General features: G+C 43.4%; 1 protein-coding gene across 1 annotated transcript in view; it reads left to right on the top strand.

Annotated features, from left to right (window-relative positions):
• The window catches only part of LOC115775710 (ankyrin-2-like), a 152,277-nt gene that overhangs the window by 87,923 nt on the left and 37,579 nt on the right, over positions 1 to 26,775 (top strand). The window contains exons 17-39 of the mRNA XM_030723183.1: positions 252 to 353; positions 780 to 878; positions 1,520 to 1,717; positions 2,325 to 2,423; positions 2,547 to 2,645; positions 2,782 to 2,880; positions 3,025 to 3,123; positions 5,589 to 5,661; positions 7,878 to 7,922; positions 9,259 to 9,400; positions 9,863 to 9,874; positions 11,168 to 11,252; positions 11,420 to 11,523; positions 11,887 to 11,925; positions 13,583 to 13,807; positions 15,310 to 15,408; positions 16,275 to 16,429; positions 16,520 to 16,731; positions 18,111 to 18,315; positions 18,408 to 18,504; positions 18,603 to 18,831; positions 23,349 to 23,474; positions 23,592 to 23,714. Coding sequence (XP_030579043.1) covers positions 252 to 353; positions 780 to 878; positions 1,520 to 1,717; positions 2,325 to 2,423; positions 2,547 to 2,645; positions 2,782 to 2,880; positions 3,025 to 3,123; positions 5,589 to 5,661; positions 7,878 to 7,922; positions 9,259 to 9,400; positions 9,863 to 9,874; positions 11,168 to 11,252; positions 11,420 to 11,523; positions 11,887 to 11,925; positions 13,583 to 13,807; positions 15,310 to 15,408; positions 16,275 to 16,429; positions 16,520 to 16,731; positions 18,111 to 18,315; positions 18,408 to 18,504; positions 18,603 to 18,831; positions 23,349 to 23,474; positions 23,592 to 23,714 — 2,766 coding nt within the window. The remainder of the gene's footprint in view (positions 1 to 251; positions 354 to 779; positions 879 to 1,519; positions 1,718 to 2,324; positions 2,424 to 2,546; positions 2,646 to 2,781; positions 2,881 to 3,024; positions 3,124 to 5,588; positions 5,662 to 7,877; positions 7,923 to 9,258; positions 9,401 to 9,862; positions 9,875 to 11,167; positions 11,253 to 11,419; positions 11,524 to 11,886; positions 11,926 to 13,582; positions 13,808 to 15,309; positions 15,409 to 16,274; positions 16,430 to 16,519; positions 16,732 to 18,110; positions 18,316 to 18,407; positions 18,505 to 18,602; positions 18,832 to 23,348; positions 23,475 to 23,591; positions 23,715 to 26,775) is intronic.

Genomic DNA, 26,775 nt, shown 5'->3' with positions numbered 1-26,775 from the left:
CAAAACAAATAAAATGGAATTCAATATAACTGAAGATGGTGTAATAGATAACACAGACCATTATTTGTTTGTTTCCCACAGCATTAAAAATGTAAATATATTAATAAATGGAGAGTTTAGAGGAAACCCCTACTATAAATAACTGCCAGGACTCATAAAATAATTATCTATTTTGATTTATGTGTATTGATGTCCTGCACTTAGTGCACATTTCTTAGTGGCACCTTTTATTTTTTGCTTCTTTCTCTAAGCAGAAAGGTTTTACGCCCCTGCATGTGGCCGCCAAGTATGGAAGCCTAGATGTAGCCAAACTCCTCCTGCAGCGTCGCGCTCCTCCTGATTCTGCTGGGAAGGTATGCATCCAAAGAAGGAACGCACCATCTTTAAAGTTCATGGTGACATACTGAGATGTGATTAAAAGGGAATTGTCACTCTTTTTTTATTTCTTCTTTTAATTGAATTGAATTGATTTTATTTATTGTGTGGCTGTATTTTAAGTTGACTGCAGGAGCACTGGTAAGCCTAGTTTGAATAAAATCAGCTGTCCCTTCATTTCAATTAACTTCTTTCTGAGCACAAAAAACATTAACAGATGTTTTATAACAAGAATCTTATTTTTGCCACTTAAATATGTTTTTCTTTGCTTTATAATAAGAGCCCACCTGTTGATGCTTCCAGCTTATGTTTTTTAATATGACTCTAATTCATCTCAGCCTGCATTAAACCCCCTTTCAAAGCTTCAGATTAATCCCTGCGCTCTTCCCTGGCATACCTTACAGAATGGCCTCACCCCGCTCCATGTTGCAGCACATTATGATAACCAGAATGTGGCGCTCCTGCTTTTGGACAAAGGAGCTTCGCCACACACAATGGCAAAGGTGAGTCCGCAGTACACAGCTGGAGACGAGCCTGGAGCAGGAAGGTTATCGTTGATGTTTAAGCTGCTTTAAAATACAATGTCGGGTTTTCCCCTGTGGGTTGTGCACTGTGTGTTCAGAAATTCAGGTTTTCATTGTGACTCCACAGTTGACCTCGCACTCAGTCATAGTTGAAGAGATGATACAGAGATGGAATAACAAGAAATCTGCACAGAAATCACACACAAAGCAGGAGTGGACTTAAACTGTTGTTAGTAACTGGATAGTTACAGGCTAGAGCCGGAGAGAGCCTGAAGGATCCACCTTTTCCTTTTTTGTAATAGGCAGACTTTCTGTGTGTCTGAAGGCTCGGTACCTTTTGAAACTGCCTCAGGAGGAGGAAGTGTTTCAGCTGCAGGTGAATCCACGTTGGGTTTTGTCTTTGAGGCAGCGGGAGAGTGTATGTGTTACTGAACCACAGTAGACTAGTTCTCGAGCTCTGCGAGGAGCGTGTGACAGTGATGTCATAATTTGGATACATTCCCTGGATACATTCAAAAAATAGTCAGCGGAGTTTGACACTGGTTAAAAATATATATATTCAAGGCTTCCTGACTATATCTGTAACTATATCTTATTCTGTTTTGTCCCACGTGAATCAGAATGGCTACACTCCTCTGCACATTGCGGCTAAAAAGAACCAGATGGAAATCGCCACAGTGCTGCTGCGCTACGGAGCAGAGACTAACATCCTGACCAAGCAGGGTGTCACTCCGCTCCATCTGGCCTCCCAGGAGGGTCATGCGGACATGGCTGCCCTGCTAATAACCAAAGGAGCTCAAATCAACGTTCCCACCAAGGTGCTGCAGAAACTCTGGAGGAATTTGTCGAATTAAATAAATATATCAGTAATGATAATGAGTAAAGTTTGATTCCAATAAAATTGATTTGATTGTTAATGAAACAGCTCTCCTCTCACTTCCTCTGGAAAACTGTTCCAGCATGTGGGAGCGTAGTGGCTAAAGCAGAGTCACTGTTTCTCTTTTGCTTTGTTGATGCTTAAAGAGGGGAGCTGGAGGATCTAAGGGGCCTCTGGGTTCATAAACCAAAGGCAGTGTAAAGCATTATAAGCTAATACATTTTTAGAAATGCAAAAATTTATTGGTGGCCAATTTGAAGATGTTTGGAAATTAAAACTAGTAAAAAAAAAATCCCTCCTGAGTTTATTTTTACTCATCTTGGATTGAGTGCTCTGAATCATTTTTCCTGGTTTCTCTGTCTGAGCTTTTGAACCAGTTATTCTGTTTTTATCATGGGTGAGCTGTTAAATTCAGGCATTTATATCTAATATGCAGTTAACAAGTGTGTCAGTCAGCCCGATGCCATCGGGAGATAACTTAAAGCTGAGTCACTGGCTTAGCCCGTCACACTAGCCTTAATTCCTCTGTGTGTGTGTTGCTCCTGCAGAGTGGCCTGACTGCCCTTCATTTGGCAGCCCAGGAGGACAAAGTGGGCGTTGCTGAGATCCTGGCCAAAAACGGTGCCAACCTCGACCAGCAGACCAAGGTATGAGCAAAAGGAACATTTCTTATTTCCTTCAATAATAGTAATAGTTTCTCCATGCATGCACACGTGGTGTTTTGCATCATTTGTGATTTGAAGAACTAGAACTGATTTGCTGTTTCACAGTTGGGCTACACACCGCTAATTGTAGCATGTCACTATGGAAATGCCAAGATGGTCAACTTCCTCCTCCAGAATGGTGCAAGTGTCAATGCCAAGACTAAGGTACTGAGGATTATAGAGAATACTTTTTACTAAAACATATTACATATACGGTATTTGTATATTTTTGATGAGCTGACCCTTTAAGTCAAATTACTGAACAAACATTATTTTTTTATTCTCTTCTGCATTTTTCCAGAATGGATACACTCCCCTTCATCAGGCGGCCCAGCAAGGAAACACACACATTATTAATGTACTGTTGCAATACGGTGCCAAACCCAATGCTATCACTGTGGTGCGTGAAACACACTCCATGCAAATCCAAGCACACACACACACACACACACACACACACACACACACACACACACACACACACACACACACACACACACACACACACAGCTACACGCTTATAATTATTTGTTTTCCTGTGCAGAATGGCAACACAGCTTTGGGAATTGCTCGGAGGCTGGGCTATATTTCTGTAGTGGACACGCTGAGGGTCGTCACTGAGGAGATCATCACCACCACAACGGTACGTCGCACACACCCACAGAATTCTTATGTGTAGAGCCTATCGCAGCTGTGATAGGGCAAGAGGCGGGGTACAGAGAGATAAATGGCCATGCACTCTCACATCTACATGTATGACGGATTTAGAATCATCAGTTAAGCTAACGGCTATGACTCTGGACTGTGGGAGGGAAATGGAACAGCCAGAGGAAAATTCATGCAGAAAACCTGGAAACTCCACCGACCAGGAGGGTCGAACCAGGAACCTTCTTCTATCAGGCTGCAGTGCTAACCGCTACACAACCTCCCTAAGTTTAGAAATTCATATAACTTTAATAGAAGTAATTGATGCCAGTTAAGAACACAAAATTATACATGCCAACATGTCAGTACAAATCTGTATTTTCTCAAAGTTAGTAGCTGTTAGTGATCTTACTGTTGAATTAACACATCTGTAAAACTCCATCCATCCATCCATTTTCTTCCGCTTATCCGGGGCCGGGTCGCGGGGGCAGAAGCCTAAGCAGAGAAGCCCAAGCTTCCCTCTCCCCAGCCACCTCCTCCAGCTCATCCGGAGGGACCCCAAGGCGTTCCCAGGCCAGCCGAGATACATAATCTCTCCAGCGTGTCCTGGGTCTACCACGGGGCCTCTTCCCGGTGGGACATGCCCGGAACACCTCACCCAGGAGGCGGCCAGGAGGCATCCTAATCAGATGCCCGAGCCACCTCAACTGGCTCCTTTCGATGTGGAGGAGCAGCGGCTCTACTCTGAGCCCCTCCCGGATGGCCGCACTCCTTACCTTATCTCTAAGGGAGAGGCCAGCCACCCTTCGAAGGAAACTCATTTCTGCCGCTTGTATTCGCGATCTTATTCTTTCGGTCACTACCCAAAGCTCGTGACCATAGGTGAGGGTAGGAACGTAGATCGACCGGTAAATCGAGAGCTTCGCTTTTACGCTAAGCTCCCTCTTCACCACGACGGACCGGTGCAGCGTCCGCATCACTGCAGAAGCAGCCCCAATCCGCCTGTCGATCTCCCGGTCCCTTCGCCCATCACACGTGAACAAGACCCCGAGATACTTAAACTCCTCCACTTGAGGCAAGAACTCGTTCCTGAGCCGGAGATGGCACTCCACCCTTTTCCGGCTGAGGACCATGGCCTCAGACTTAGAGGTGCTGATTCTCATGCCAGCCGCTTCACACTCGGCTGCGAACCGTTCCACTGCGAGCTGGAGGCCCCCCCCTGATGAAGCCAACAGAACCGCATCATCTGCAAAAAGCAGAGATGAGACTCTGAGGCCACCAAGGAAGAAGCCTTCCGCCACCTGGCTACGCCTAGAAATTCTGTCCATAAAAATTATGAACAGAATCGGTGACAAAGGGCAGCCCTGACGGAGTCCAACACCCACAGGAAACAAATCCGACTTATTACCGGCTATACGGACCAAGCTCTCACTGTGGTTGTACAAGGACTGAATGGCCCGCAACAATGGGCCAGACACCCCATACTCCCGCAGAACCTCCCAAAGAACACCCCGAGGAACACGGGCGAATGCCTTCTCCAAGTCCACAAAGCACATGTAGACTGGTTGTCTTGCTGGGAGACTTCAACGCTCACGTGGGCAATGACAGTGAGACCTGGAGGGGCGTGATTGGGAGGAACGGCCTGCCCGATCTGAACCCGAATGGTGTTTTGTTATTGGACTTCTGTGCAAACCACAGTTTGTCCATAACAAACACCGTGTTCGAACACAAGGATGTCCATAAGTGCACATGGCACCAGGACACCCTAGGTCGCAGGTCGATGATCGATTTTGTAATCGTATCATCAGATCTGCGGCCGTATGTTCTGGACACTCGGGTGAAGAGAGGAGCTGAGCTGTCAACTGATCACCACCTGGTGGTGAGTTGGATCAGGTGGCGGGGGAAGATGCTGGACAGACCTGGCACACCTAAACGTATTGTGAGGGTGCGCGGGGAACGCCTGGCAGAAGCCCCAGTCCGGGAGATCTTCAACTCCCACCTCCGGCAGAACTTCGACAGCATTCCGAGGGAGGCTGAGGACATTGAGTCCGAATGGACCATGTTCCGCACCTCCATTGTTGAGGCTGCTGCTCAGAGCTGTGGCTGCAAGGTGGTTGGTGCCTGTCGTGGTGGTAACCCCCGAACCAGATGGTGGTCACCGGAGGTGAAGGGAGCCATCAAGCTGAAGAAAGAGTCCTATCGGGCTTGGTTAGCCTGTGGGACTCCGGAGGCAGCTGACAGGTATCGACAGGCCAAGCGGAATGCAGCTCGGGTAGTGGCCAAAGCAAAAACTCGGGTGTGGGAGGAGTTCGGTGAGGCTATGGAAAAAGACATCTGTAAAACTGTTTCAGTAAAAGCTAACTGCTCTGTATTAAACCTCATTATCTCGGATTACCTGATGAACAAGCCGTATTGTGCAAACTGCAGTATCTTTAAAGGGGTCTGTGTGTTCTGATCTGCCAGACGGTGACGGAGAAACACAAGCTGAATGTGCCAGAGACTATGACTGAAGTACTGGATGTGTCAGATGAAGAGGGTGAGTCATGTCACATACACTCTGCACCATAAATCAAAAGAGCCGTCTCTGTAGTACTCCAGCCATGTGTTCATTTATAATAAGGATAAGTTGAAATAACTACATCAGCTGTTTGTCTCACAGCAGATCCTTTATTGTTATTGAGTTGTTCAGCCCACTTTAGCTTCTTTGTTGGAGCGTATACGCACTACCCACTACTTGCATCTAGATCGTCAACATAGTACAACAGTTACAATAATCAGTTAAAGCGACAGATAATTTTTCTATTGAGACCAGACTACAGCAAAAAGAAGAGTGACCGCTGATCCTGTGTTTTCATCAGAAGCACACAAACTGTACTACAAATGAAAGCTAATCTCACTTTGTGCCTTCCAATGATTGTCGTACCAGTTTTACTTTTAACCTTTGTCTTTATGACGTAAAGATTTTAAGAAGCAACCTGTGACTGTGCTGTTTACCTACAGCATGGAAAATCATTGATGATGATGTTTTGTCAGATGACCCCATGGATGAGGAAGGTAGTTAGCATGGTGGTGTGTGTGTGTGTGTGTGTAGGTTTGCTGTACTGATTTTAGCAGAAGTGGAGGTAGTGTGTTACGCATGGTGAATGAGCCTGTAGCTACAGCCATTTGGTTTGATGTTACAGAACTAACTTCTCGATGGTATGTTTTGCCAGGATGCAGATGAAGTGTTTTATGTTTTACTGAGAGAATAACATGAGCACTGATGTACATAATTTGCCAGTGTATAGGAAAGGTTTGTGCAAATTCACCTTGCTCACTTCCTCAGTTCAAGTGGAAACCATCAACAACAGTTGATTGAGTGATGAGTCAACTGTAAATCTAATTAAATATATTGTATATTATCTGTATATGTCTTTGTTTCAGAAAGAAGGGGATTTACACAGAGAAATCATGCTAAAGCTCTGAGCCTTTATGCTAAGCTTAGCTGTTCCCACGGTCATCTGTTTCCTAGTTCAGCCCTAACACTACCATTAAGCTACAAGCTTTGGGTATTTCATGACTACAATCATGGGAGTACAGGCCAATTATAATATAATACACAAATCTAAAATAAATAAATAAAAGGAACATTTTGTAGAACTCTGGCAGTGCTCATCCTGTTCCTCCTTGCACAACGGGCCTGCTGATGGGTTAAGGACCTTCTATGGCCCTTTTCAGCTTTCCTAGAGTAACTCCATGCTCTTCAGACTGTGCTGGGAGCAGCAAACCTTCTGACAATGGTGGATACTGATGTGCCATCCTGGAGGAGTTGGACTACCTGTGCAACCCCTGTTGGGTCCAGGTATCACCTCATGCTACCAGCAGTGACACTGACCCTCGCCAAATGCAAAACTAGTAAAAAAAACAGTCAGAAACGACGAGGAGGGAAAAAAGTGTCAGTGGCCTCGACCTGGTGTTAATTTCATTAACAGCAAAGCAGCTGAAACTGATTAACAGTCCCCTCTGCTACTTAACTGAACAGATGAATATCCCAGGAGTTTAACTGGCTTGATGCTATGGCCACGCTACTGTGGAGTTCTCAGAATAGCCCATGTTATATTAACATAATCAGAGCCGGGTAACATAAGAACTTGGAAATATAGGAGCCGCATTCAGTATATAAAATTAGGAAACTTTATATATATATATATATATATATATATATATATATATATATATATATTATGTTCAGCTTGTAAACATGAGGAACATAGGAATGACTCCCGCTAGGCCAGTTTCCGTTCAGCTTCAGCTACATATGTATTGTACAAATGAGAGTGGAATCAATATTTTGACTTCTATAAATGTAAATAAATCCAATAACATTTAAAGATTTAACCATTGTGCTAAGACTTTACTTTTAGTACAGTCTTTACTACACTTGGCTGTGCTCTGAAGGAGAGTAACAGAGCGAAACTCTGAAAGACTTTACCCAGAGTGCTCTGACTTCAGAGCTTATTCCTAACCCCATAAGAACACTTGAGGAAATACAGACTCCCTGGAATGCTACTAAATCACCACCTCAGCTCACACTCAGCATTGTCAGCTGCATCAAGTGCATACTGTCAACAGCATTACAAGAGTTATTTGATGTAACAGCCAGAGATGCTGTATGTGTATTTACTGTATTATGTATCTGACTTTGGAATCTTTAGTGGGTTTAAAACAACAAAACTCACTGAATGATGTTTATTTTCCTGCACTCTTCTCTAGGTAGCCACTATACAGTTTGCACCAGAGCATCTTTGTCTGACAGCAGTATGTTTTTCACTTATTCTGCGGGCCTAGTATAATGCTTTCTGCCATGCCTGGGTCAATGTCAGTATATTAATGTTATTCAGTAGCTTGCATATATTTGAAAAAAGATTTATCCATATATGTTTATGCACCAACTTAAACTTTGCACACCAGACTAATTCTAAACAGTTTCTTTGGTATAAAAGACTGCATCTTTCTCAGGACCATGAAATTGGAAACAAAGGCTAATCCCTCCAGTATTTTGCAGAACATATTTAAGTTACATTTTGAGAAGTAGAAGATAAACTGTATGAAGTAAAAACTATTCATTCCCATGCATGTTAAATCTGATATTAACACTGGGGCAACTGCAGCTATTTACTAATCAGAAGAACAGTGATTTGATTTGATTCCCGGAAATAAATTGCTCCCGATGCATTGATCAGCATTTGCGTGTCTCTGGTAGCTAAGAAGCATTAAAAGGCATAAAATATGCTAAATGAATGTGTGTGCAAATGGGTGAAATATTCTTTACTGTTAAAAAAAAAGCACTTTGTTAGCTCAGTAAGAGTTAAATAGTGCTACGTAATTACCTGTCCATTTAACATGTGTATGTCTGTTGAAATACTTACATTAACACAAGGAAGTCAAAGAGTTGAGGTGTGCTTCATAAGCTCCACTAACCCCCTAAATACAGCCATCCTAAAAATTTGGCCCAGGTGTCCTGCAGCCAGCAGTGATGCTGAACCCTGCTGTACAGTAGTGTTATATAACACAAGCCTTACAGTTGCTTTGCACAAGTCATAATCAAAGCATGAGAATACAGTAGAATATAGTAATCCTGTAGCATTATCTCAGTAGTGAGAAGCTAAATGGTAAGTATACTTATTTACTTAAAGGTCTACAAAAACGATGAGACTGAAAGTGAATCGTTGACATGTGGGACAATACAGATTTCTATTAGTGTTCATCATTCATGAGCATTCAGCCATATTATTTATCATTATATTATAGCTTACCAGCCAGATGTTCATATGTCTCACTGTTTTTAAAGTACTTTAGGATATGATATGTAACATTTCACATTAAGTGTCATAACCAAAACAACAAATTTGTTGACTTGTTTACTTACATACTCCCAACAATGTTCAGACTCAGAGGAAAGCAGTGTGACTCGTTTTATTTACCTTTACCCCAGCCTGCCACCAAGTATAGGTTATAGCAATTTGGGAACCCTCTTGGAGCAACAGTGAATTTCTCTAGAATTCCAGAGCAGCCTGGAAGTCCAGTTAGGGACTACAGTTGCAGGTTTTGTCATCGATAATTTCACCTTCAGTCTTTTCGCTGCTTCCCCAAGGTGATGACACAATGACGGGCGATGGAGGGGAGTATCTGAGGGCCGAAGACCTCAGGGAGCTGGGAGATGACTCCCTGCCGGGACAGTACCTGGATGGAATGAACTACCTCCGCTTCAGCCTGGAGGGAGGACGCACCGACAGGTGTATCACACGCTGCCATATGCTTAACAGAACAGTCTGACCCTGGCAAACTTAACACTCACTGTGAAACTTATTTCTGGGTGAAAACAAAGTGGATGATTATAACCATCTGCTCCGTGCACAAACAAATTCTCTTCTGCTCCATGAAACAAACAAGTGTTCCATATGCTCTGTCTATACTTTTACAAGGTGGAGCTCGTGGAGCTGCTTTTAATAACACAGTCTTTTCTCTGTTATAAAACTAGATGTAACTTAGTGATTTGCTCATGTGTTTCCCTTCCTGCAATTTCCCTATCAAATTACTCATATTTGGTTTGTTTCACTCAGGGTATGCACTTATGCCACATCTGAACAACACAAACAACTAACTCCCTGTATATGTGTGTGTGTTTTGTGTCTGTGTATTTTGCAACGTCTCCTCTCCATACTTCATGGTTGGTCTCCCTTTTCATATCTGCATAGTCGAATGCAAAGGTATGTGCTGAGTTTGGCCACATATCTGGGCTTTTAAATCTTCAGCACTGCTGAATAACCAGTGTAACAGTGTCCAATATTGACCACTGATTAACATTGACTGGGCTATAAAGTATTAATATTTACTTTAGACCCCATCTATTTAAACAGAGTTTAGATATCTACTTAAATATAGACAGTACATATTTAAACTCTGATTTAAATATTTACTTATTTATTCCTTATTTGTTTACTTATTTAGTCCACTAATAATGTGAAATCTATTACAAGACATTTTTGAGAAATTGTCACAAAATTTAGAGAATTCATGTTACCTTCATGTCCGGTTATAATGATCCATTATTAGCAGGTCAATATTAATTTTTTGTAGAACTTAGGATGAATAGTTTTCAACCAGATACCTCAAATCAGCAGCCACATTCCTGCTGATTTTAGGCATTTAGTTACATCTCCAATTTATATGCCTAATTTTCCATGGTCCACAGTTCCCAGGGTCACATGTTCAGGGAACCTAGTTTCTGAAGGTCCCAGATGTCCCTGTTTGGTAAATCTGCTAATGCACATTCATCCTCGTATTGGCTCAATGCTAATTCTAACCCAGGTCATTTAAAACAAATATAGAGCTAGGAAATGTCCGCTTCACAATCCTGTTATGTGCTGTGCAAAGCTGGGAGAGCGCATACATAAATATAACTGGTGAATATGGGAGCCAGAGTCTTATTTCTGTGAAGACCACATAAATCTGGGAAGGCTGGAACTCTGGGAAATTAGGAATCAAATCTGTTTGTTGGCATTGTCACTGTTAGCGTGTTAGCATACAGACTTTCTGTTTTGTTTAAATATAAACATGGCTAATATTAGTACTAGCTTGACTCTTAGCCTATGTTATATTTTATTGCCCTCAAGATTAGTAATAAACCACACAGATCAAATACTTTGATTACTGCCTGTGTGCGACACTGTTAGCCTTCTACAGTGTTGCTGTAATAGTGTTCATGTTAAGCCAACACTTCAGGTAAATGTAGCAGTTTTACCATTTAAAAACAATATCAGCCATAAGCATAATGTGTGGGAGGAGTCTGCTAGAAAGTCATTCATTCAAATTATGACCATCTACTTAGGAAATTAATCACCTCGTTATCAGATCAGTTGCTGGACATTGATCCCTCCTTGTGGAACAGAAAGAGTATTTTAAAGATAATTATTAAAGCCAGCCTCAGGCGTTTCCTACCCTGCTGTGTTAATAGCATCTGCCTCACTGGTTAGCTTATATTTTTGTCCTCTGTGCTTCAGTTCAGACAGGTCCTTCACACCCACTCACCACAGCTACTACTCTAAACATGAGGGCATGATGGAGGAGATGCTCACCAGTCACCAGGTACGTTGCATCATCACAGTGATCACAAGCTGTGTTTTTAAAACAGTGATTTGGGGTGATGTTAATTTAAGTGAGATATTTTAGGAATTACAAGTGATAGTTTAGTTCAGATTGATTTTTGTTTGTCTAACCTGGTAATTTTGTAATTTGTTTTTGTTTTATTCCAGATTTCATCACTTGCCAGAGAGAGTGAGAGAGATTCATACCGGCTGAGCTGGGGCACAGAGAACCTGGACAACGTGGCTTTGTCCTCCAGCCCGGTCCATTCTGGGTAAGTACAGTCACTCTGGTGTCATCAGACAGACCAATCAAATCAAAGCGTTGCTCTTCAAAAGCTGAACATGTGGACTAAAATTTGTAAACATTTGACAAAATCAAGTTTAGTCAAAAAGTTCAAGCCTTCATGTTTACACTTCAAGTAAATGACTTTTTTGGTGCAATGTAAACACAATTTATCTGCAGTGTTTTTGTAGCTGTGGCCAAATATCTTGCTGAGAGCAGTGTACAGACTTCTTTTTGTCTTCCTCTGATTGTCTCACGCGTGCTCGGATTTCCCGCTCTGCTTTTCTCCTTCTCTGAATTGTTTCTGCTCGACTTTTGATTCCTCTCTGTCTGATGGGGTTGTTGTTTTTAGCCATTCCTCTCCGTGCCACGATCATGGAGACCACAGCAGGTGACCGTCTGCACCTTGGTTAAATCATTCTTCTCTTCATCGCCATCACTCTCCTTCTCCACTCTGTGTGCTCTCCTGACGGAGAGGTGTATGTGTTACACCGTCCTCGACAGACAGCGTCTCTGTTTTTCTGTATTCTTCATTTTAACATCTGAACATCCAAATATTACACCTCAGAAGTTATCAAAGTTGACATCTCCTTGTGGAGAGGTCATGTGATGCTGCAAATGAAGGAAAACCACGTTTAAATTACATATCCTGGCAAAACAAGGCGGTGAAGGTTGAGGACGTGTTTGTTGACTTCATTCAGTGTCTTGTGAATTGAGCATTTCCACTAACATACCATGATGCTTTTAAGGAATCCTTTGGCATATGGGCAGAATTAAAATAGAAGTATTATTGTACTATATTGTGCAGTGTGGACGATGTGGACGGTTTACTCTGATCGTGTCTTCTAACATTTATTTAACAACTTGTTTTCATGTCTGCCATGTTTTTTTTTTTAAAGAAATCTTGTTGTTTGTTTAACTGAAGCTGAGGCAAGAACTTTATACCTGCCCGTGGTGTCAAATAGTCATCTCATCCCAGTCAGTCTCTTACCCCACTCAGATATGATCCATATGCATATTTGTCACTTTGCATGGAGAGTGAAGTGAAAGGTCAAAACCTCAGTGCAGAGGCACTCTTGTCCATTCAGTGTTGAGAAAACAGACACCAGAATCATGCTGAACATGCCTACATAGCTATAATCATAGAGCCGATTAATCAATGATATGTGGTCTTTGTACATTAATTGTTCACCTTTACATTTATAGTTGTTTAAAAAATAAAAACTTTGCCTTATAGTGCAACATGTCCTTTTAAAAATTAAGCAGTATCATTCATAAAGAAGGAAATGCATTGGTTCCCAGTTCTGTACATACTGTAATACTTACACTGTTGTGAATAAAATGCTAGCATTTGCCATTTTTCTGTTATTTGGCGCACAGTTTAGAATAAATAGATTCACTGTCATATATTCTACTCTGGCTTCTTCAGCTCTTTTTTCAATGGCACATTCTTGAATTTGAAAGTAGTTAACCAAACAAGCAGGGCTTTCAAATTGTTTTGGAGTAGCAGGGGGGCATGCCAAAGTAGCAGGTACCTTATGACCGAGACCGAAGCCATGACAGCAGCAGACGATATGAATAGTCACATGGCAGTCGTGAACCAATCTAATGGCTCACATTGAAAGAATGTAAATATTGCACATGGCGCTGGAAATGGAGATGGCGGGTGGCACAAAAATTTTTTTTTTAGGAAAATTAAAAGGTAGACGGCGCAGAGTGGTGGAGTAGGTGGAAAATGCGCCTGCCGCCGGCATAATTTGAAAGCCCTGAAACAACCTTTGCTTACAGTATCTGCTGTTTGCTGTTGAAGGCCAAACGGTCAAAGACAACTTTGGTCCTTTTGTATAAATGTGTTCACCCTTCAGTTAAACTCACAAACTGTCAGTTCAGTTTTCTCATTTCCTTTTTGACACAAGTATCTTAGTAAGTGTTCATATTTAAGTCAATAGTTTATCAGTTAGCTTTGGTGTCTACTTTCTCATCACTTAATGGGTTCAGTAATACACGTGTGTATCTAATTTGTGCTTATATCTCCTTTTCCATCTCAGTTTCCTGGTCAGCTTCATGGTGGATGCCAGGGGTGGAGCCATGCGTGGTTGTCGGCACAACGGCCTCCGCATCATCATCCCGCCAAGGAAGTGCAGTGCCCCGACAAGAGTGACGTGCCGACTGGTGAAGAGGCACCGTCTGGCCACCATGCCTCCGATGGTTGAGGGGGAGGGCCTGGCCAGCAGGCTCATAGAGGTGGGACCTTCTGGAGCTCAGTTCCTTGGGTAAGACTACAGGAAGAATGATGGAATGAATGCTGTAGAAGCTGCTGGATGTGCAGGGGTTAATAAAAATAAATGTACAGAGATGTTATTGGAGTGATAGCTGATGGTTTTTAAGTATCTGTACCTGCAGTTTTTCATTACGGGGGATTCTAAAGATCACATTACATCACCTACTCCTACATGTTTGTGTACTCAAAGTAAACATCTGTCTGCCCTTATCAGATTTTACTGCACTAAAAACTTCTTAAAGAACGTTTAGAGGGAAAAGAACACAAAATGCACCACTGTCACCCAGAGAGTGGTGGAGCTTTGTGCACCTTGTTTTTGCAAAGTAAGAGTCTAAAGGTGTTCAGGATTAACTGAGAGAGATGATTAAAATGGCTCTTGGAATAGGGAGGGAAACAAGGTACCACTTCATCTGTGTCTACCCTGTTATTGATTTGTATCCTTAATGAATCCAAAGCTTATAAGGTGCTGCCCTTTTTCTTTCAGATTAATTTCCCTCTGCCTTACTAAAACTGTTTCTGCTCTTGCTTTTCCCCAGTGCCAGGGAGCTGCCAGCATGGCCTGTTTTCTTTCATAACAGCTGCAGTCTAACTCTTTCTCACCTTCCCCCTTCTTTCACCTTAACCCTTAATGAAATAGCTTCTCTTATTAACTCCAGCTGCACTATATTGCACCATGATTGGTTTGATATGTGGCCCCAAACTCTGCCATCTACTGGTAATGTTGGAGATGATCACAGTTACACAATCTCGATGAACTACTGACATCACAAACGTTTTCTAAAAATTATAATGTTTTCTTTTTGCTGGCATATGAAATGTTTATATAACTCTGCAGTGAAACACTGCCATAACACGCCATCTGTCTAATTATGGTAATGATCAGCTTTGTTATTGTTTACCACAGAAGTAATAACATGTATAATGCTCTTGAAATACAACAATTCCCAGATAATTTTAACAAAAATGAATCTATGTAGGGATCAAAAGAGTTTGAAAATAATGAAATACATTCAATTAAACTGTACAAATAATAATTTAAATAAATACAGCTGGCATATACAAAGTAAAGTCTAATAGAACAAATCTTGTTTTATTTTTTGAAATTATTCTCTTATAATGAATTATTCTTTCAGATGATTTTATGTCCAGTCCTTGTTTCGACTGACGGACTGTGTGATAGAAAACGGTGTCATGAAGTAACCAGTTATCAGAAAAGGTGTCATGAAGGGTTGCAACCTTCAGCCTGCTTTATGGTGAAAAGAATGACTTTAAAAATGAGTTTAGGAAAAATGTTCAGCTTCTCACAATCCGTGGGTAAAATGTATGTTTTTATGTGTTTATTCATATGATTATTTATCTGCCACTCTATTATACTTCCTAGCTGTGCAGCTAAAAAAGAAATTACACAGGCTGTCAAACTCTCAACCCAACCAACACTTTGTGTGTGCTCTTTCTTCCTCACTGCTGCATACGGATGCTCGATCAATCACACAGTAAACTCCACCTCCCCAGTGCCCCTCCACCTCTAAATGAGGGAGAAAGTTTGGTTAGCAGAATCCTCCAGCTTGGCCCACCGGGAACAAAATTCCTTGGGTAGGGTGGAAAACAATCTATTGGTTTTGCATATGAAACGATCCATGGATGCCAGTCCCAATCTTTTTTTTCTTCTTTTTTTTTACCCCGTACATCATTGTGTTGTTATTGCTTGTGCTGATGCTGCATACCCCATTTCATTTAGTACTGATGACCCTCTAGGCACTACTTGCCACTTCTTTTCTTACGGCTTCGCCTTTTCCCTTTTCTTTCTTTTCATTCTTCAGTTTCATGACTAGAGGAAGAGTTTTTTTTTCTTTCACTTATGTGTGAAATTTAACTGGTTGTGTGGCCTGTGAGTAGCAGGGACCCAGGAGAAATCTGACCCCGCGGTGTGCTTCAGTGGTCGGCTCTAGTTTTTCTATTTTTGGTTCTTATTTTGAATTTATAAAAATTGCAAAGCTTGGATGCATTGAATGTTCGGTAGTATGACACCGTCACACTGTACATTCTAAATATCTCAGGTTCTCCGGCCTCCTGTCAGGGTAAACAACAGATTTGAAACTGGAGTTTTGGGAATAAAATATACAAAATAATTAAAAAAGAAAGGAAACATTATCATGATATACGTTATCAGGCCAAATAACCATTTAAATATCATACCAACATATCAGCAGTTCTTTTATTTCTGTGTTTGTCCCATGTTGGATTGTTCCTGCAGCACGCTTGTTGTAAATATATGTTGTAGTTAGTTTGTGATGATGCACATCAGGTAAGTGTTAGAGTGATATTTTAAATAAATGAGACCAAGTTAAACCTTACCAAGTGCACACATATTATTTGCACAGGTACACACACTCCTATCTGTTATCTTCCATGATATCGTGTACTCAGTGACTCACACTACCTGCCTTCTGTTCCTCCAGTCCTGTGATTGTGGAGATCCCTCACTTTGCTGCCCTCCGAGGGAAGGAGCGTGAGCTGGTGATCCTGAGGAGTGAGACGGGAGAGAGCTGGAAGGAGCATCACTGTGAACACACTCAAGAGGAACTCAACCAGATACTCAATGGCATGGACGAGGGTCAGTCTCTGACAGCATACCAGTGGGCCGCACTATGGTCTCCTGCAGTAACGGCCTTGACAGTGTCCCTTTCTGTCCCAACTTCTCCAGAACTGGAAACTCCTGAAGAGCTGGAGAGGAAACGCATTTGCCGTATAATCACCAGAGATTTCCCACAGTACTTTGCAGTGGTGTCACGCATCAAGCAAGACAGTAATCTGATTGGCCCTGAAGGAGGCATCCTAAGCAGCACTGTTGTACCACAAGTTCAGGCAGTTTTTCCTGAGGGGGCCCTCACCAAGAGGATCAGGGTTGGACTGCAGGTAGACTGACAGGAGCATTAATAGCATCTGGGGTTATCCTTTTATATATGCATTCTCTATTTTTGTTGTATTTAGTAGTATATGTCAACAAAGTATAATGAGGTTATACATAAGATTCAAAGCTTTGGTTTTAAACCATGCACACTTAAAAAAAGGTGTTTTACCTGTCAGAGAGGTGTCATTATTACAGTTATTTCAGTAATCCATATTGTTGGACTGGAAGGTAATAGTAGTGGGAGAAAGGGAGGGAAATGTCATGTTTCCTGCAGCCGTCTCTTCACAGCCAAAGGGAAAAAGCTGTGTTTTGATCTGTGGGTGTGGGCTCGCATGACTCTGAGCCTGCCAGAGGGGAGGCTGGTCAATAGAGCGTCCTGGGTGGGTGGGCTTGTTCTGGATCTTTGTGGCCCGTCAGAGGCCTGTGTCATCTAGGCATGGGAGTGGGGAACATTTTGCAATATTTTATCTTTGTTCCCCAGAGTCCTCTCAAACACTCTGGATAGCATAATGTGCAGGCTGTCAGATCACTGTTTACCTCATAGTGTCAGGTGTGGAGCATCCACAACTGTTTACTCTGAAGGAGGCTGCAAAACTTTATGAAAGGAGTCCGACAAAAGTCAACGAGTCAGTGATGCTCACTTCTGTCCGATGACAGTGATACTGAGCTGAGTTGTTGAGGATTTCCAGGACTTCGGTAACCGCTTCTGTGCAGTTGGCTACAGTTAACCGGTGTTGTGCCAAAAAGGGATTTCTGATGTTTCTGTGTGTTGATGCGTAATGTCTTTGGTTATATTGGTAAATAGACTGTAGTCAACAGGATTTATAAAGGCCTTACATGGAAAATGAAAAAAAAAATTATCTTCATGATGTTGTGTTATTGCAGCTCCATTATAACCAACCTAGTCCTTTTTGGATACTTAAAGTATCTTTATAGAACTGTAATGTTATATTTGCTGCAGTTTATGCTGCCAATGTCAGTGACAGTTTTTACCGTGATAAATGAAGAATATATAAAAATCACTTTGCGAAAAAGCAATTACAGATTCTACCTTGTGACAGGAATGTTGTTTCTCACTCAAAATGACTTGATATCATTCATGAGAGATGTATTTAACATATATTTCACAGATTATAGGTCAAAAAGTCATTTACAACAGTTTAAATACAGCCAATAATTTTGGCAAATACACAAAATCACTTGTCCACAAGCATGCAGTGGGTTCACCAACCTCACAGCATTCAGCAGCTACTTTAACGCAAATCTATCTACTGTGTACAGTGACAAATCTTCAGACAGGTTATCTCATTGCCAAGCTTTTCTCTCAGATGCTCAGACTGGTCATAAAAAGTAAGGCTCTCTTACACTCAGTCTATTATTGCAGGCCCAGCCAGTAGGTGTCGATGTAGTAAGGAAGATCCTGGGGAATAAGGCCACCTTCAGCCCCATCGTCACCCTGGAGCCACGCAGGAGAAAATTTCATAAACCCATCACCATGACCATCCCTGTCCCCAAGAGCAGCTCTGACCCTGTCCTCAACGGTTTTGGAGGGGATACGCCCACATTACGACTGCTTTGTAGTATCACTGGTCAGAGAACACACACATAAATCTTAATGGATTAACAGTGTACACGTCTCTGCATTCAAATATTTCAACCGTGTATTTGTGTCCACATGCAGGTGGAACAACGCCAGCCCAGTGGGAGGATATAACAGGAACTACTCCGTTAACCTTTATCAATGACTGCGTCTCCTTTACCACCAATGTATCTGCCAGGTAAAAGAATTAGCTGAAGCAAATAGCAGGTGGTAATTTAAAGTGACTGAGATGTAGCAAACATATCACCTTCTTCCTATTACCCTTCTGATTTCAAGGTTCTGGCTCATAGACTGTCGGCAAGTCCAGGAATCTGTCAACTTCTCCACTCAGGTGTACCGCGAAATCATTTGTGTCCCTTATATGGCCAAGTTTGTAATCTTTGCCAAGACCCATGACCCCATTGAGGCACGCTTGCGCTGCTTCTGCATGACCGATGACAAGATTGATAAAACGCTGGAACAGCAGGAGAATTTCACAGAGGTGGCACGAAGCCGAGATGTAGAGGTGAGAAGGGAGAGTGGAAGACGGTTGCCACACAGACTCCACTAACACCAAGTTAGTGTTATGATAGTGGAAGTGTATACACCTGAATAGAAAAGCTAAACAGTTGCATTTTGTAACCAATAAAAGCGTAAGGGGCTCATATAGTAACACTAAGGATTTGTCAGTTAAGAGATCATCTCAGCTTCAGGTGGTCGTGATGACCAGTTGGGAAAACTCCTTTTTTTTAAATGATTTTTATGATTAGGACTTTTTAGGATTTTTAGTACTATGATCTGCTGATCATGTTGCTCAAGACAACAGCAAAAGGTCAAAGTTAAACTTACAAACACAACTTTTTACATGTTATACAATATGTACCGGTCACTTAGCATTATCATGGTTTTAATACCTTAAATAGAAACTCAACTTAATATTTGCTAGTGTTAAAAAAACCCACCTTATTAGGAAATAGTTTTGACACAAAAGTTCAAAATTTTTAGAAGATCAAAATGTAGGTAAAAAGGAGACTTTTCATATGTTGTAACTTGTTTTGATCAGCCACCTATCCCACCTGGTGATATCACCCTTAAAGTTTTACCCAAAATGCACTTTTTGAAGTATTCTCGAATGAATTATTAAATAGAAACAGGGTTTGTCAGGGTACTAATGTTTGTGTCTATCACTTTGTGTATTAGACATGAGATTGGCGCAGTTTTACTATTAAATCTGTGATATATGCCATGATAGGGATGGCTACAGAAAGAAACATCCATCCATCCATCCATCCATTCTCTTCCGCTTATCCTGGGCCAGGTCACGGGGGCAGGAGCCTAAGCAGAGAAGCCCAGGCTTCCCTCTCCCCAGCCACCTCCTCCAGCTCATCCGGAGGGACCCCAAGGCTTTCCCAGGCCAGCTGAGAGATATAATCTCCCCAGCGTGTCCTGGGTCTACCACGGGACCTCCGCCCGGTGGGACATGCCCAGAACACCTCACCCAAGAGGCGGCCAGGAGGCGTCCTAATCAGATGCCCGAGCCACCTCAACTGGCTCCTTTTAATGTGGAGTAGCAGCGGCTCTACTCTGAGCCCCTCCCAGATGGCCGCACTCCTCACCTTATCTGTAAGGGAGAGGCCAGCCACCCTTCGAAGGAAACTCATTTCTGATGCTTGTATTCGTGATCTTTTTCTTTCGGTTACTACCCAAAGCTCGTGACCATAGGTGAGGGTAGGAACATAGATCGACCAGTAAATCGACAGTTTCGCTTTTACCCAAGACCCCGTGAACAAGACCCCAAGATACTTGAACTCCTCCACTTGGGGCAGGAACTCGTCCCTGAGGACCATGGCCTCAGACTTGGAGGTGCTGATTCTCATGCCAGCCGCTTCATACTCGGCTGCGAACCGTTCCACTGCGAGCTGGTGGCCACCCCCTGATGAAGCCAACAGGACCGCGTCATCTACAAAGAGCAGAGATGAGACTCTGAGGGAGTCCAACACCCACAGGAAACGAATCCGACTTATTACCGGCTATACGGACCAAGCTCTCACTGCGGTTGTACAGAGACTGAATGGACCGCAACAACGGGCCAGACACCCCATACTCCCACAGGATCTCCCACAGGATACCCCGAGGGACACGGTCCAATGCCTTCTCCAAGTCCACAAAGCACATGTAGACTGGTTGGGAAAACTCCCACACACACTCGAATATCCTTGAGAGGATAAAGAGCTGGTCCAGCGTTCTATGACCAGGACAAAAACCGCATTGTTCCTCCCAGATCTGAAGTTTGACTAATGGGCATCAGGCCAGCACCCTGGCATAGACCTTAACGGGGAGGCTGAGGAGTGTGATCCCCCGAAAGTTGGAGCACACCCTCCGGTCTCCCTTCTTAAAGATGGGGACCACCACCCCGGTCTGCCAATCCAATGGCACTGCCCCAGATCCCCACGCGATGTTGCAGAGGTGTGTCAACCAAGACAGCCCTACAACATCCAGAGCCTTCAGGAACTCAGGGCAAATCTCATCCACCCCAGGGGCCCTGCCACCAAGGAGTTGTTTAACTGCCTCAGTGACCTCACCGCCGGTGATGGGCAAGTCAACCCCCTCATCCCCAGACTCTGCTTCCACTACAGAAGGCGTGTCAGTGGGATTCAGCAGGTCCTCGTAGTATTCCTTCCACCGTCCGACTATAGCCTCAGTTGAAGTCAGCAGCACCCCACCCGCACTATAAACCATGTGAGTGGAGCACCGCTTTCCCCTCCTGAGTCGCCTGATGGTTTGTCAGAATCGCTTCGATGCCATCCGAAAGTCTTTTCCATAACCTCACTGAACTCCTCCCACACCCGAGTTTTTGCTTCGGCCACTGTTGCGTTCCGCTTGGCTTGCCTATACCTGTCAGCTGCCTCCGGAGTCCCACAGGCTAACCAAGCCCGATAGGACTCGTCCTTCAGCTTGATGGCTCCCTTCGCCTCTGGTGACCACCATCTGGTTGGGGGGGGTTACCACCACGACAGGCACCAACCACCTTGCAGCCACAACTCTGAGCAGCAGCCTCAACAATGGAGGTGCGGAACATGGTCCTTTGGACTCAATGTCCTCAGCCTCCCTCGGAATGCTGTTGAAGTTCTGCTGGAGGTGGGAGTCTCGTGGACTGGGGCTTCTGCCAGGCATTCCCAGTGCACCCTCACAATACGTTTAAGTGCGCCAGGTCTGTCCAGCATCTTCCCCCGCCACCTGATCCAACTCACCACCAGGTGGTGATCAGTTGACAGCTCAGCTCCTCTCTTCACTCAAATGTCCAGAACGGCTGCAGATCTGATGATACCATTACAAAATCAATCATCGACCTGCGACCTAGGGTGCCCTGGTGCCATGTGCACTTATGGACATCCTTATGTTCGAACATGGTGTTCGTTATGGACAAACTGTGGTTTGCACAGAAGTCCAATAACAAAACACCATTTGGGTTGAGATTGGGCAGGCCATTCCTCCCAATCACGCCCCTCCATGTCTTACTGTCATTGCCCATGTGAGCGTTGAAGTCTCCCAGCAAGACAATGGAGTCACCGGATGGAGCACTCTCAGCACCCCACCCAATGACTCCAAAAAGGGTGGGTACTCTGAACTGTCATTCGGCGCATAAGCACAAACAACAGTCAGGACCCATTCCCCGGCCTGAAGGCGCAGGGAAACAACCCTCCTATCCACCGGTGAAAACTTCGACGTGCAGGCAGCAAGCTGGGGGGATACAAGAATACCCACCCCAGCTCGCCGCCTCTCACCGAGGGCAACTCCAGACTGGAACAGAGTCCAGCCCCTCTCCAGGAGACTGGTTCCAGAGGCCAGGTCATGCGTTGAGGTGAGCCCAACTATATCTAGCTGGTATTTCTCAACCTCACGCACTAGCTCAGGCTCCTTCCCTACTAGAGAGGTGACATTCCATGTCCCAATGGCCAGTCTCGATAGCCGGGGATCGGTCCGCCAGGGCCTCTGCCCTTGGCCACCGCCCGACACACACTGCACACGACCCCTACGATGCCTCCTGCGGGTGGTGGGCCTACAGGAGAGCGGGTCCATGTAACCTCTTCGGGCTGCGTCTGGCCAGGCACCACGGGCTAATGCCTGGCCACCAGACACTCTACCTCGAGCTTCCTCCCTTAGGCCTGGCTCTAGGGTAGGGGCCCGGTAACCCTATCCCGGGCAGGGTAAATTGTTCCCTCGTTGTTGCAGACATAGGGGTGTTCTGAACTGCTCTTTGTCTGGACCCTCACCCAGGACCAGTTTGCCATGGGAGACCCTACCAGGGGGACAAGCCCCCGGGCAACATAGCTCCTGGGATCACTGGGACACACAAACCCCTCCACCATGATAAGGTGGCGATTCATCTTTGTTCATCACGGTGAACAAAAATGAGAAATTGCCTTTAGACACTTTAGAGTATTAAAATCAATTTGGTTGCATTTAAAAAAAAAAAAAGCTTTAATGTTTTTTTGTCAAACAATGAAAATTTAATCTGACTATCTCTGCTACTTAAGAAGTTAACATAAGGCGAATTAAAAAGCACCAAATTTCAGCCAGCCCCTATACACCAGGCCTGAAACCCTGACAATTATTTTAGTATGGAGGTAAAAATTGCATGGCTTCACTGGATATATATGTACTAAAAAGAGTTGAACTAAAAAAATCTGTTGATTCTGAGCAGGTCAGGTGGGAGACACTCCCTGATTTTTCATGACATAACCCATTTGACAAAATCTGATTTTTATCAGCTCCCTGATAATGCATTTTCAGCTGAATGATAAAATCAACTGTTTGAAAGGCTGAGTGTTAAGGAGTCTTCCTAAAACCTCTCAGGATATCTTGGTTATTCATAAAAATAATCAACTTTAAGTAGCCTACTTTTTCCAAAACACTTGAAATAAAAAATATAATCTAAAGATGGATGTAAACATTATCAAATTGGGTGAAAAAAAAGAGAAATTACAGTTGAGTGTTTTGCTGATTTATATCTAATAAGCATCTACCTGTGACATTTATCAGGTCCTGGAGGGCAAACCTATCTATGCAGACTGCTTTGGTAACCTTGTTCCCCTCACCAAAAGTGGCCAACATCATCTCTTCAGCTTCTATGCCTTTAAGGAGAACCGATTAGCACTCTTCATCAAAGTGAGCACCATTCATCCTTTATGTCACCCAAACAAGTGTCGCAAATGTCAGCCATTCATTAAATATGGAATTGTTTTTTACTAATGACTGATGCTGTGACCCGCTTGGTTTTGGCAGATCCGAGACAACACTCAGGAGCCATGTGGCCGCTTGTCATTTATGAAAGAACCTAGGAGCTACAGGTCACTCGCACAAAATGCCATATGCAATCTCAACATCACACTTCCATCATACTGCAAGGTAAGGACACTACACCAGTGTTGCTCTCTGTTGTGTGTCTTGTTAATTGCGATAAGGAAAAGCCGTCTGTTGGAATCAGTAGTTTAACATGAAAAATACAATGATTTAAGTCTTTAGGTTGCTTGTAACTCTGAACCATGTTGCAATAATATATACTAATATCTGACTTATCAACTCTTTCATCTTCCTACATGAAATCTAAATATTTTCTTATTTGGTGTTTTAATTATTATTGATTTCTTGGTTTTTAGACACCCATCAAAAGATGGGACGTATTATGCGATCACCCGTGGTGGGTGGGTTGGCGTCCAGGCAGCGTCCATTGAAGTGTCCGCTCACTAACCTGAGAACCGTTTGGCCTACACTTACCAAACTTTGTGGGTAGATAGCTTATGACAAAAGAAAGGCTGGGATTGTACATGATGTCACTGGGGTCAAGGTCAAAAGTCACTGTTACTATTTTGGCCGGACTCTTGTTCATTTATGCTCAAGATTCCAAGCACTCACTGGAGTGATCGTACAGCATACATTTTTAATTAACCCCTTAACTGGCAGCAAAAAAATCACCTGACAAAAACTACATAACGCCTTCTGGTCATTATTGGCTCTGAACAACCCATTTCATAGCCTATTAATCGGCTGCGTCTGGTCCGCGGGCCGAATGAAGTGCATTTATATGGCAGGCTAGACCCGCCCATTTTGACTGACACCTCATTCGGCCAATCATGTTAAGAAATGGGTTTCCCAGAGCCAATAATACTCAGAGGGCGTCACGTAGCTTTGTCAGGTGATTTGGTGCAGCCAGTTACATGATTGGCCGAATGACGTGTCAATAAAAATGGGAGGGTCTAGCCTGCCATATAAAAGGGACTACAAACGGCCCGTCACCGGGCCCTTGCCAGTTAAGGGGTTAATTAAAAAAAAAAAAGAATTGGGTGCAAGTTTGAATTAATTGTGGATTTTCTCTTTTCCACAAAGGGCCAAAATTATACATACAGGCTCAAATATCTTTTAAGAATTGGTACTGATGGTTCTACAATGTATTTTAACTTACAAGGCAAAGGCCTATTAACTTCTTCCATTATTGACTACAACTGGTAGTTTCTCTTTGCCAGCATAAAAAGGGTTTATTTGACAGCGCTTATTGAATTAACCAATACTCAGAATGATGAGAAAGTCCAAGGAACTCAGTGAAGATCTAAGCAGAGTTATAGATTTAAACGAGTTGTGAAGGTCTCTTGGAATAATTTCTAAACAACCGCACAAGTTATTCGGCTGTGTCACCAGTTTACCAAGGTCTGAAAGAAGACCCCAATTGTCATCCTGAGATTACTGGAAACTGGCTAAGATGTTCAGGAACTATCTTTGAACTGGAAAGTGCTGGAACACTAGTGTCACTGTCCACAGTGGAGGGAGTTTTACATTGCCATGGACTGTGAGGCTGCTGACCAAGAAAGGAGCCCCTGCTCCAAAATTGACAATCTCAAGCTCAACTGAAATTTGCAGTTACCTACATGGACATGTTGGGAGGTGAGGCTTTCAAACCTGAAAACTGTACCAACTGTCAAGCTTGGTGGTGGTAACATGCTCTGGGGGTGTTTGCTTCCGGTGGTACATTGCACAAGGTGCAATAGAATGATAAAGGAGGACTACCTCCAAATTCTTCAACTTCACCCCAAGTCAACAGCTAGACAGTTGAAACTTGGACATAATTGGGAGTTCCAACAATTCCAACACTGTCACGACTGCTGTGGCAGGCAAGGCAGGAAGGACAGCTGCACAAAAGCTTAAAAGTTACTAGAAACTCGAAACACGAAAAGCACACAGCAGGAACGCCATCAATGGAAACTCAAAACACTGGACCGGTGGCCCAGGACCATGGCAAACATACATCAAAACTGGTTTTGGAATGGTTAAACCAATCTACCATTAAGCTTTTGAAATGGCTTTCCCATATTCCTGACCTCACTTCTATTGAAAATTTGTGGATTAAGCTTTAAAGCCGGGTGAGTGCCAGGAAATCAACTAGTTTAAATTAAATCCACCAATTCTACCAAAAAGAGTGCTCCAATATCCAGCCAGAATTATGCCAGGAGCTTGCTGATGGCTGCCAAATGGGTCTGGTCAAGGTCATTCAACCAAATATTAGTTGGGGTATATGCATATATTTGAGCCTGTACAATTTTGATGCTGCATGGATTAGAAAAAATTGAAAATAATTTCAAACTTGTGCACCAAGACATTAAAGATGAATTCTGTACAATTTCTCCCTCGAAAAAGAACATGTAAAAAAGAATAATAATTAAAAGCCCAAAATGACCATGCCGTTTATGCCCATGATGAGTGTCAACTCCTCTAAGATGGCACATCAGAACCTGCCATTGTCAGAAGGTTTGCTGCGTCTCCCTGCTCAGTCTCAAAAGCATGGAGGAGATTCCAGGAGACAGGCAATTACTCTAGCAGAGCTGGACAGGGCTGTAGAAGGTTCTTAACCCACCAGCAGGACTGGTATCTGCTCCTTTGTGCAAGGAGGAACAGGATGAGCTCTGTCAGAATGACCTGCAGTAACACCACTGGTGCCATGGTCACAAATGAGAGCAGATTTGCCCTAGGCACATGTGACAGGCATGAAAAGGTCTGGAGAAGCTGGACAATATGCTACCTTTGCCATTGTTCAGCATGATCAGTTTGGTGGTGGGTCAGTGATGGTCTGGGCAGGCATATTCATGGAGGGACACGTAGACTTTTACAGGATAGGCAATGATACCCAGACTGCCATTCGGTATCAGAATCAAATCCTTGGACTCATTGTTAGATCCTACGCTGGTGCAGTGAGTCCTGGATTCCTGCTGGTGCACGACAGTGCCTGATCTTCTGTGGCAAGAGTATGCAGGCAGTCCCTGGTGGATGAAGGAATTGATACCATTGACAAGCCCCCAGGCTCGCCTGACCTAAATCCAATAGAACACCTCTGTTCCAGCTAACGCTGCCAGGTTGCATCTCAGACTGTCCAGGAGTTCACTGATGCCCTGGTCCAGATCTGGGAGGAGATCCCCGGGGA

This window comes from Archocentrus centrarchus, unplaced genomic scaffold, assembly GCF_007364275.1.
Source record: "Archocentrus centrarchus isolate MPI-CPG fArcCen1 unplaced genomic scaffold, fArcCen1 scaffold_24_ctg1, whole genome shotgun sequence".
Taxonomy (NCBI): domain Eukaryota; kingdom Metazoa; phylum Chordata; class Actinopteri; order Cichliformes; family Cichlidae; genus Archocentrus; species Archocentrus centrarchus.
Note: the sequence above shows the minus strand (reverse complement) of the source record. Positions and strands in the feature narration are given on the sequence as shown.